We start from the raw sequence: 11,857 nt of genomic DNA, 5'->3' as shown, positions 1-11,857 counted from the left end.
TGTTTTACCAAATTCTCATCCTCTTGCAAAATACCAATTTTTTGATCTTCTCTCCATCTGGCTTGCAGCTGACCATACTGAAACCATGTTTTGATTATTCTTTCTTTTCTTAATTGATTCATAGATTTTAATTGTAGTATACCTCTTTCTTTATAAAGAAGCTCCTTATATATAATCTCATCTTGTTTTTGCTCCACACTTATATTCTCTATCGCGTGTCTGGGTGCTGTCCACATTGGTAACTTATCATTTAATTTATATTGATACTTTTTCCAGACATGCAATAAAGCATTCCTTAATATGTGACTTTTAAAAGTCTTATCCACTCTTTTATCATATAATAAATAAGCATGCCAACCATAAACCAAACCGTATCCTTCAATGTTCAGTATTCTTCTCTCTGTTAAGTTCATCCGATCACTAATTGCTGAAAGGGCAGCTGCTTCATAATACAATCTTAAATTGGGCATTTTGAGACCTCCTCTTTCACGTATATCTTGCATTATCTTTTGCTTTACTCGCGGTCTCTTTCCTGCCCAAAGTTACTAATACCCTTCTGCCATTCCTTCAAATTTTCATCTTTTTTAAGTATAGGTATCATTTGAAAAACAAATAAAAACCTTGGCAAAACATTCATTTTTACTGCAGCTATTCTTCCCAACAAGGACAGTTGTAATTTTTTCCACTTTTCCATCTCTTTCTGTATTTTCTGTCGGTTCATAATTATGCTTGTATAATTTCACACTTGAAGTCGTAATGTAAACCCCTAAGTATTTGACCTTCTTTACTATTTCAAATCCTGTTAAGTCTTTCTACTTCTTCTTTTTGATTTATAGTCATGTTTTTAGTTATTATCTTTGTTTTACCTGCATTTATTTTAAATCCAGATACTTGTCCATATTGATTAATTATATCCATTAAACCTGTAACCGATTGTACTAGTTGGGTTAAAGTAACAACCAAGTCATCTGCGAATGCTCGTAATTTATACTCATGCTGCCTAATTTTAATTCCCTTTATTTTATCTGACCCATGTATTTTACTCAACAAAAGTTCCAGCGACAAAATAAACAACATTGGAGACAAGGGACATCCTTGCCTTGTTCCTTTTTCTATATTGAAAGTATCTGTTAAACCACCATTAATTATTTTTTGCGCTGTTTGCTTCTGATATATTGACTTGATAGCTTGTGTAAAATATTCTCCAAATTGCATCCTTTCTATTAATTTCAATAAAAAGTGCCAGTTCAATCGATCAAATGCTTTCTCCGCATCAAGAAACACTGCAGGGATTTGGTTGTTCTTCCCCAAATACTCTAACAGGTTAACAATTTGCCTTACATTACTTTTCATTTGTCTACCACGGTTTGATCATAATGAATCACTTGTTGCATAACTGTCATTACTCTATTTGCTAATATTTTAGCAAAAATTATGTAATCTGTATTTAAAAGTGATATCGGCCTATAATTTTTTGGATACATATGATCTTGATCCTCCTTTGGGATCAAGGAAATAAAAGCTGTCTTCCAAGATGGAGGTACCCCTCCTCCAAGTTGTATACTATTAAATAATTTCTTAAGTGGTTCCACCATTTCCAACTGTAGATTTTTATAGTAAACAGCTGTCACACCATCCGTCCCAGGAGCTTTACCCACTTTCAACTGCTTAATTGCAAACAAAATTTCCTCAGAAGTTATCAGTTGGTTTAAACTCTCTCTTTGCTCTTTTGAAATTATATGAATATTCTCTTCCTATAAGTATCTATCTATATTTGTATCTTGAATTCTATCACCAGTGTACAACCTAGTATAAAATTCTAAGAATTATTTTTTAATCAACTCTTGCTGATAAACCTCTTTACCTTTATATTTTATTTTCTCTATTGTCCGTGACTTTTGTTTCTTCCTTAACAAATATGCTAACTGTCAGGTATGCTTCCTTCAATATCCAGGAAAGGAAAACCGAAACTCAATCATTTTGAAGAGATTAGTACTTTTACTGAATATGAAATGATCGCAACCCAGGTAAAGCTGGAAGTGAGCAAAACGCGTGAAATAGCATCTACTAAGCTTCTCCCCCCCCGTGTCCATTGACCATCATCCAATCCAAAGGTCTCCCAAAGGTCAGGCGGCATCACGTCTGGCAACGTCATTCATCAGGAATGTAGGGCAGTTGGTCAGCCGGCCCCTTTGGAGATTCACTTTCGTTTCTTGGGAAGACCCGTCCTACAATGGAAAAAAAACACCTCCTGCACCTTCCCCCCCTTCGCCCCTTAACTAGTCCCTCCCCCCCGTTTCTTATGGCAGCTGAAGCAGGCAAAGCTGAGGCTGAGATTAACCATCTACCTGGTTTATTAGCATCACAAAAGGTATTATGTTTAGCATATTGTAGGTTAGTTGCAACCTGGTCTGCCATTAACATCTTAAACTGCCCTTTTAGTACATTAATTGCCTCATTTATTTTCTTGTCTGCTGGGTTCGCTATCGAAGCTTGTTCTTTTTTTTAATTTCTTCTTCCAAATCCTTCCTTCCCCCCTCCCGCTTATTTCTATATTTATTGTTCAGATATATCAAAATACCTCTCATATATGCTTTACTTGCATCCCACACCATTTCCATAGATGTACCCTTGTGCATATTCATAGTGAAAAATTCTGTCATAAATTTTTTACATTCTTTTATATTTTCCTCATACCTAAACAAATTTTCATTTAACCTCCAGGACCTCTTAGGTCCCTTTCCATGCTCCAGTTCCATCCAAACTGGACTATGGTCTGTTAAGACTCTTGGACATATCTTCGTATTCTTCACCCTGAAAAAAAGATCATTGGTAATTAATATAAAATCAATCCTAGAAAAAGATTGATGTCTGTCTGGAAAAAAAGTAAAATCCTTTTCTTCTGGGTTTCTCTCTCTCCAAATATCCCTCAACTCTATATCATCCATCATTTCAAAAAAGGATTTTGGCAGTCTTGCACGCATTAAGACGTTTTGCTTGAGTCCCTTCTTGTCTTTTTTAATATCCAAAACTCCATTCCAATCCCCCAATAAAATACATGAATTGTAATCCCATTGTAACAGTTTGGAATGTAAAAGGTTATAAAATTTCTCCTGTTGTTGGTTTGGTGCATATAATCCAATTAAAAGTACTTTTTCTCCTTTTATTAAAAGTTCGATTGCTATAAATCTTCCTTGATCATCTGCTTCAATTAATTTGGCTATTAAGTCTCTTTTTAAATATATAACTATACCATTCTTCTTCTCTGGGGCTGATGCAACAAAATGTGTACCAAGTCTTGCATTAGTTAAGTATTTTTGATCTTTTGTTCTGATGTGTCTTTTGTAGACAAATTACTTCATTTTTAAATTGTTTCAAATAATGATATATTTTCCTCCTCTTTTGTGGTGAATTCAAGCCATTGATATTCCAAGTTAAAAATCTAGTTGTCATCTTTGGCCTCCTGAAGCATTTGGAGCATCTGCTGATGGTTTTCTCGCATTTGACCTTTGGGTCTGGCTTCTGTTTTTGTGGTTTCTTGGGTTACCATCTGAAGTTGCTGCAATCTTAATTCTTCTTTACGTTTGGCTGTTGCTGCTCAAGTCTGTCTTTGATCCTTAGGTTCTTCTGTTATATCGAGTAGTCCAAATCTTGAATAACAATTTGAATTTGTATTAAATCTTCTTGAATATTCGTGACTCCCCCTTGAGCTTGTGCCAACAAATCTTCATTCTCTCCCTTCCTTGCCCCCATTACTTCCTTCTTTCTTTTAACATCTGGGGATTTTGGATATCCAGCCTTTAATACATTGACATAGAAATCTCTTGCTTTCTATACTGAATTAAGACGATATCTTTCTCCTGAATAATTCACCACTAGGCCAGCTGGTACCTTCCATCTGTACTGTATCTGGCGATTTCTCAGTTCCTCCACCAGAAAGGCATACACCCTTTTGGCCCTCAGCATTTTAGGGGGGATTTCTTTCATTGTCAAAACCTCCTGCCCTTCCACTTGAAGCTTATTTTTAAAGGTAGCTTGTAAAATTTCATTACGTATCCTCCTTGTAGTAAAATATATTACAATATCTCTTGGTAGATGTTTTTGTCTGGCCACCCACGAATTAACACGATAAATTTTGTCAATTTGCCACTCCAAATTAGCTTTTTGATGACCCAGCATCTGGGCCAGTGCTTCTGACATGATCTCTTTCAAATTCTCTTGTTTGTTCTCCTTCACACCTCTTATTCTTAAAGCAAATTCCATGTCTCTATATTGTATCATTGTTACATCTGATTCAGCCTTTTCGATTTTATTCTGAGCCTCTCCCAGCTTATTTTCCATAGTCTCATTGGCTTGCTTTAATTCCTCCACTTTGTTGTCCAAAATTTCAATATGACCTGCCAGACCTTTAGCTGCTAAGATTATGTCTTCTCTAATTTCCTTATTCCGAGTTGAAATCAAATCTTTAATGTCAGCCATTTCCTCCGCAACACTCTGCATTTTTTCATCAATCACAGAGGCAATTTTATTCTCTGTAACTTTTAAAGCTCCCTGCAGTATCTCAAGTGTTAAGGTCTGTGGTTCTGTTGGGGGAGCGAGAACTTGCAATCTAGAGGTATGAGTGGGGAGCTCCCAGCACTACCAGTTCCTTTAACGGGAACAGTTTTTATTGGTTTTGAAGCCATCTTTAACTTTCAATTTAATTTTTAGTTTAATCAGTCCCTTCTAAACTCTACTCAATTCCCTTTCTAGACTTTTTTGTCTTTGTTTCTTTTCTTTGGCCATACACTCTATCGCAACTCCTCTCATAAAAGCTTTTGCAGTATCCCAAAGATTTTGGTTATTTGTATCCTTTTTTTTGTTGTCTTGAAAAAATAAGCCCATTTGTTCATCCATTCTCAATTTGAACTCATTCTGATTTAAGATTGCCTTTTTCAAAGTCCATCTTTTAATGTTCTTTTGCCCTCTCCATTTAATTCCAATAGGATTGTGGTCCACCCACAAACTTGTGTCAATTTTATTTATTTATTTTTTATAGATATTTTATTGACTTTATATACATACATAAAATATAGTAACAATTCTATTTAAATCAGATGCAGCATTTATACATGAATACATGATATGTACCTGGTGTCACTTATGCTGTTTATTGCTATTTAGTTACCACACCTTTTACTCCTTCTTTGATTTTATCATTCATCCATTCATACCACCTTCCCCACACAGTATAATAATCTGAGTTCTCATCATTATTTATTTCATGGGTTAGTTTACTCATCTCTGCCACTCCAGTATTTTCCTAATTATAAGTTCTTCTGGTGGCAGGGCTTTCTCTTTCCAGTATTGTGCGTATGCCAGTCTGGCAGCTGTCTGGTTATATGTATTAATAGGTGAATCTTTTTCTTTCCATACCCCTTCTTTACTATTCCCAGGAGAAATATTTCCGGTGTCAATTCAATATCTTCTCCAATTATTTCTTGTAACCATCTCTGAATCCTACTCCAATATCTTTTCACTTCGGGGCATGTCCACCATATGTGAAAGAAGGTGCCCTGACCATAGCCACATTTCCAGCAGTTTGGGTGCATGTTGGGAAACATCTTTGCTAATCTGGCAGGTGCTAGATACCACCTGTGGAGCATTTTGTATTGATTTTCCTTATACGTCGCAGCTCTGGTCAATTTGTGGTTTTTATTCCATGCTTCTTCCCATTCATTAAAGTTTAAGCTATGTCCAATATTTCTCTCCCATACTCTCAATTGATTTTTAGCTGTATCCTCAGCTCTGTCCTCATCTAATAAGTAATTATATAATTTAGCCAAAACTTTTTTTTCCGTTCCCATCAGAATTTTATCTAGTCCATTATATCCTAGTTCTAGACCATATTCTTCCTTATCTTTCTGGTATCTTGATTTTATTTGTAGATATGTCCACCAGTCTAGGTTTATACCTTGATCTCTCAGGGCGTCGTTTGATTTGAGGTTTCCTCCTCCATCTAAAATGTCTTTGTATCTACACATTTTCTCCATTCCCCACCTATTAGGGTAAATCAGAGCCTCCATCGTGGAGAGCCATTTTGGGACTTTGGTATAGTATCTCTCCAGAAAAGGAAGCCCCCCCCAAGGGACGACATAAGGCCAGAAAGGGTGGCAGTAGCCATTAACTATATTGAGGGAGAAGAAAAAATTCCTAAAGAATATTGGGACCTCAAGGAAGTGTTCAGCGAAAAAGCATCAGATGCCCTGCCTCCCCACAGGGCCACTGACTGCACCATTGAAATACTCCCTGGGGTGAAGCTTCCCAAACCAAAAATTTACCCCATGACACCTCGAGAGTTGGGGGAATTGCGGAATTTTATCGATAAAAACTTAGAACGGGGATTCATCGAATGAGCCAAACCCAAGGTGGCAGTGCCAGTAATGTTCCGCGAAAAGAAAGATGGATCCTTCAGATTAGTAGTTGATTATAGAAACATGAACGCCATTTGCATAGAAAATGTCTATCCCCTCCCACTCATGAAGGACATGTTAGCCCATTTAGGGAAGGGAAAAATCTTTACCAAACTTGATTTAAGGGAGGCATACTACCGAGTGAGAATAAAAGAGGGAGATGAATGGAAGACAGCATTTAATTGCCCACTGGGATGTTTCCAGTTTAGAGTACTCCCTTTTGGACTACAGGGGCCCCCGGCTGTATTCATGCAGTTGATCAACAAAGTGTTGCATGAGCACCTATATAAGGGGGTGTTGGTCTATTTGGACGATATTCTAATTTATTCTGACAACATGGCCGACCATGTAAGACTGGTTCGAGCGGTCTTGAATAAACTTAGAGCAGCAGAACTCTATGCCAAACTTTCTAAATGTGAGTTCCACCAAGACAAAATCGACTATCTTGGATATCGTATATCGCATGAGGGAATAGAGATGGACCCGGAAAAGGTCCGGGCAGTGATGGAATGGGCCGCACCACGCACTGTAAACAATTACAGAGTTTCTTAGGGTTTGCAAATTTTTATAGACAATTTATCCTCTCTTTTGCGAAAATCGCACTGCCAATTACAGACTTGCTAAAAACCAAAGGGGAAGTAAAACCCAAACCCTCGAAACCACTAGAATGGACTATGGATTGTCAAGTTGCTTTCGAGAAACTGAAACGACTGTTTGCGGCTGAACCGGTGCTCAAACACCCCGACATGGAACAACCTTTTGTAGTACAAGCTGATGCTAGCGACGTCGCTGTAGGAGCAATACTCTTGCAAAAGAATGAGAACGGGATATTACAGCCCTGTGCTTACATGTCCCATAAACTATCAGACACGGAAAGGAGATGGGCCATATGGGAGAAAGAAGCATTTGCAGTTAGATGGGCGCTGTTAACATGGAGACAATTTTTAGAAGGGGCAAAACACCCTTTCGAGGTGTGGACTGATCATAAGAATCTAGAAACATTAAAAACACCACGCAAACTATCACCAAAATAGGCTCGCTGGGCCCAACACTTCAAGCATTTCAATTTCACTTTACGGTACCTTCCTGGTGGGAAAAATTTCATGGCGGACACACTTTCCAGATTGCCACAGTACAACAGCATCAAGAAGGAAGTGGTTCAACCAATGATCCCATTGACACAATTAGCAACACCTGTCACTACCAGAGCTCAGCGTAAAGCCGAACCAGAACTCTCGGGGGATTTACTTGAAAAATTGCGAGAAGCTCTAAAAACCGACGAGTGGTTTAAGAATCACTCGAATGAATGCACACTTCGTGACGGACTAGCTTGGGTTGGATCGAAATTGTATGTTCCAGCAACTTTAAGGACAATCGTATTAACATATGCTCATGATGCTAAGGCCGCAGGACACTTTGCGTTTGTCAAGACTCTGCATCTTTTTAAGAGACAATTTTGGTGGCCTGCACTTAAAAAGGACATAGAGACATATGTGGCTAGCTGTCCAGTATGTGCCTCGGCTAAGAGACCTCCAGGAAAATTCCCTGGATTGTTGCAAAGTGTGGCTAGACCGAACGCCCCATGGAAGGAAATATCTATGGATTTTATTGTGGATTTACCAGATAGTGAGGGCTGCACTGTCATTTGGGTAGTAACTGATTTGTTTTCCAAACAAGTACATTTCATCCCTTGCTCAAAGATCCCTTCAGCAAAAACCCTCGCAAAACTGTTTATTAGGCAAATTTACCGAATACATGGATCTCCGAAAAGAATAATTTCTGACAGGCGGGTGCAATTTACTTCCAGTTTCTGGAAGAAGTTTTTGAAATTGATAGGTTCAGCACAGGGGTTAAGTTCCAGTCACCACCCTCAGACAAATGGGGCCTGTGAAAGAACCAATGGGGTACTCGAGCAATACCTGAGGTGTTACGTAAATTACCAGCAAGACAATTGGGTAGACTTGTTGCCATTTGCAGAAGTGGCATATAACAATTCTGTACACAGTAGCACCGGATTCACCCCTTTTAAGGTCGCATCGGGCCAGGATTTTGTACCCATTCCCGAGTTACCACAAGATGATCCTCAAAATCCTTCCTTGATGGATTGGATTGAACAGCTAAAGAGCACATGGGCAGTGACTCGGAAGGCATTGGATGAGGCACTCCGGGCTCATAAGGCCCAAGCCGATAAGAAAAGGTCCCCAGCTCACAAGTATAAAGTGGGTGATAAAGTCTATTTGTCTACCAAATACTTACAGACTACCCAGAAGTCCAAAAAGCTGGGGCCTAAGTATGTGGGACCATTTCGTGTGATTAGATTGATTAATCCAGTAACAGTTGAATTGGAATTGCCAAAAACCTTGAGATGAATACATCCTGTATTCCATGTTAGTTTATTGAAACCTGAACACTCATCTCCTTTAAGGGCTGATCAAAGCACCCCTCCAGTTCCCATTCTCATAGAGGGGGAGCAACATTTTGAAGTTAAAGAAATTTTGGACTCGAGAAAACACCATGGTAAAGTCCAATATCTGATTGCCTGGAAACATTTCCCTTTATCGCAGGCTGAATGGGTGAATAAACGAGATGTCCGAGCTCCCAAGAAAGTACAGCAATTCTATACCAAATACCCAGATAAACCATAATTATTGTATATATTCTGTTTCTCTCTCTTTTCTTTCCTTTTACTTAGGAATAACGTCTCTTCTGCAAGGGGGGCCGAATGTCAGCCTCAGCTTTTGCCTGCTTCAGCTGCCATAAGAAACGGGGGAGGGATTAGTTATAGGACGAGGGGTGGGGAGATGCAAGATTTGTTTTTTCCTTGTAGGATGTGTCTTCATGAGAAACGAAAGTGATTCTTCAAAGGGGACGGCTGACCAACTGCCCTACATTCCTGATGAATGACGCTGCCAGACGTGATGCCACCTGACCTTTGGAAGACCTTTGGATTGGCTGATGATATATGGACAAAGGGGGTGGGGAGATGCTTAGTAGATGCATTTCGCGCGTTTTGCTCACTTCCAGCTTTACCTGGGTTGTTAATCATTTCATATTCAGTAAAAGTACCAAATTCTTCAAAATGCTTGAGTTTGGGTTTTTCTTTCCTGGATACTGAAGGAAGCATACCTGACATCCTGATTCCAATCCATGTTTGTATTAGGGAGTCCCTGATTTTATGTCTATGGAAATACGTTTTCTTTTTCTTCTCTGTGTCCCATAGGTATGCGTGCCACCCTCTCTGTAAGTCGTGGCCTTCTAAGGTTAGAATTCTTTTATTTTCCAGAGTATTTGTGTCAATTTTAATTTCCTTGATTTCCGAATCAAGTTCTAATGATACCCATGCCATATCAATCCTGGACCACGTATTATGTCTGCCTGAGTAGAAAGTATATTGTTTCTCTTTCCCATTCCTTTCTCTCCAAATATCTTTGATACCTGGCTCCTCAACCATTTGAAAGAATGTGATGGGCAATATCCTTCTAGTACTTTTCCTCTTTTTGTCACTCATATAATCTAGATCTCTATCTACTATTGTGTTGAGGTCTCTGATTATGCAAAGATTATCATATTCCAATTCTTCAATCATATTGTGTAATTTTTTATAGAACGTCATTTGGCTCTCATTCGGCGCATATAATCCCACCAAAATTATTTTCTTCCCATTTAATATTATTTCCATTATTAATATTCTGTCCTCCTCATCTTTACAGATCTGTTTTGCTGGGATTCCTTCTTTGATATATATCACAATTCCTTTTTTCTTTTGTTGAGATAAGGCTGTAAACATATTCCCCAGTTTAGGGCATTTTAATACCTGTTGATATGCCTCCTTTATGTGTGTTTCCTGCAACACTATTATATCTAAACACATCTTACTCAATTTGTTGAAGTAATTTTTCCTCTTGATAGGAGAATTTAAGCCATTAACTTTTACTGATAGAAGCATTATTCCCTCTTGTACATTTCTACTTTTGTCTGGATCTTGTCACCCTCATCTGTCTAATTTCTTTGTATTTTTTGTGTTTTCTTCCATCGTCATATCCTTCTTTATCCATTCTTCCTTCCTTTCTGTTTCCTTTTTCCTTTGTTGGAGCTTCTGTTGCATCCAGTGTCTGTTCTTTTGCTTCACCTTCTTCTCTTAGTTCTCTTTCCTCTAGTTCAGTGATGGCTAACCTTTTTGCCATTGCATGCTAGGAGAGGGGGGGCGGGGGAGGGTCGCGCATGCATGTGCCCCACACACATGCATGTGCAACCCCCCCGGCACATGATGGCCTAGTAGGCATGTTTTTCTTTCTTACCTGGTTCCAGATCCTCTCTATTTATCTGGGAAGGGCGAAAACAGCCTTTCTCACTCTCTCAGAGGCCCTCCAAAGGCCTGAAATGGCCCATTTCCCAACTCCCGATGGGACAGGAAGTGACATTTTTTGCTATCTCCAGCCACCAGAGCCTCTCTAGGAGTCTCTAGGAGCCTCTCTAGGAATCTCTGGAGGCTGGGGACAGCAAAAAAAGTCTACCTGTCCCACCGGGAGTCTGGGCCCTTTCAGCCTCCATAGGGCCTCCAAGGGAGTGGGAAAGGCTGTTTTTGCCCTTCCCAGATAAATAGAGAGGATCTGGAGCCAGGTAAGAAAGAAAAACGGGCCTTCCCCACCCCCCCAGGCCCTCGAGAGGCAGGAAACAACCTGTTTCCCTACTTCTAGTGGGCCCAGAAGGCCCAAAAATCAGCTGGCCAGCGCGCATGTGCCCCAGAGCTGAGCTGGCATGCCCACTAATATGGCTCTGCATGCCGCCTGTGGCACACGTGCCATAGGTTCGCCATCACGGCTCTAGTTCATTATCACTACCAAAATTTTGCCTATAAAATTCCTCTGCTTTGTCTATTGTATCAAATCTAAGTCTTTTTTCCTGCCAGGTTACCATAATACCTTCTGGTATCAGCCATCTAAAGTTAATGTTTAATCATGTTAGTTTGGAAGTTAGAGTTTGGTATGGCCTTCTTAGTTCTCTCACACTCCTGGGGACTTGCTTTAGAACTACCAGCTGTCTCCAATGGATCATCCCTTGTCCTGTGCAGTATTTCATCACGAATCGACTTCTTCACAAACCTAATATGCACTTCCCTCGGTAGATTATGCCTCCTTGCATAATTCATATGGATTCTATAGATCTCGTCCAATTGGTTCGCCATTTCCTCCTTGCCAATTCCTAGAGCTCCCGCCAGCAAGTCCGCCATCATCTCTGGTAGATCTTCACCTTTATTTTCCTTCACATTTTGAAAGCGCAAATAATGGTTCGCTTTTTCCGTCTCTAACTGGATATCCGTCAATTCGAGATCTTTATTGGCTTGTATTAAATTCATAATCATTTCATCCACACATTTTTCTTCCCTTCCCATTCTTTCTTCCATC

At 39.3% G+C, this 11,857-nt stretch overlaps 1 protein-coding gene across 1 annotated transcript; it reads right to left on the bottom strand.

Moving 5' to 3' along the window:
• Window positions 1-3,292: 3,292 nt before the first annotated feature.
• LOC148114241 (uncharacterized) lies at window positions 3,293-4,479 on the bottom strand. The gene has a single exon (XM_087893677.1). It carries the CDS (start codon window positions 4,477-4,479, stop codon window positions 3,832-3,834), a length of 648 nt encoding a protein of 215 aa, XP_087749803.1. The 3' UTR covers window positions 3,293-3,831.
• Between the last annotated feature and the right edge of the window lie 7,378 nt (window positions 4,480-11,857).

Source organism: Pantherophis guttatus, chromosome 4 (assembly GCF_059756535.1).
Source record: "Pantherophis guttatus breed Tessera chromosome 4, ASM5975653v1, whole genome shotgun sequence".
Taxonomy (NCBI): domain Eukaryota; kingdom Metazoa; phylum Chordata; class Lepidosauria; order Squamata; family Colubridae; genus Pantherophis; species Pantherophis guttatus.
Note: the sequence above shows the minus strand (reverse complement) of the source record. Positions and strands in the feature narration are given on the sequence as shown.

Bases quoted from the DNA above. Each gene is read 5' to 3' on its own strand.
- LOC148114241 (XM_087893677.1), bottom strand. From the start codon at position 4,479: ATGGCTGACATTAAAGATTTGATTTCAACTCGGAATAAGGAAATTAGA.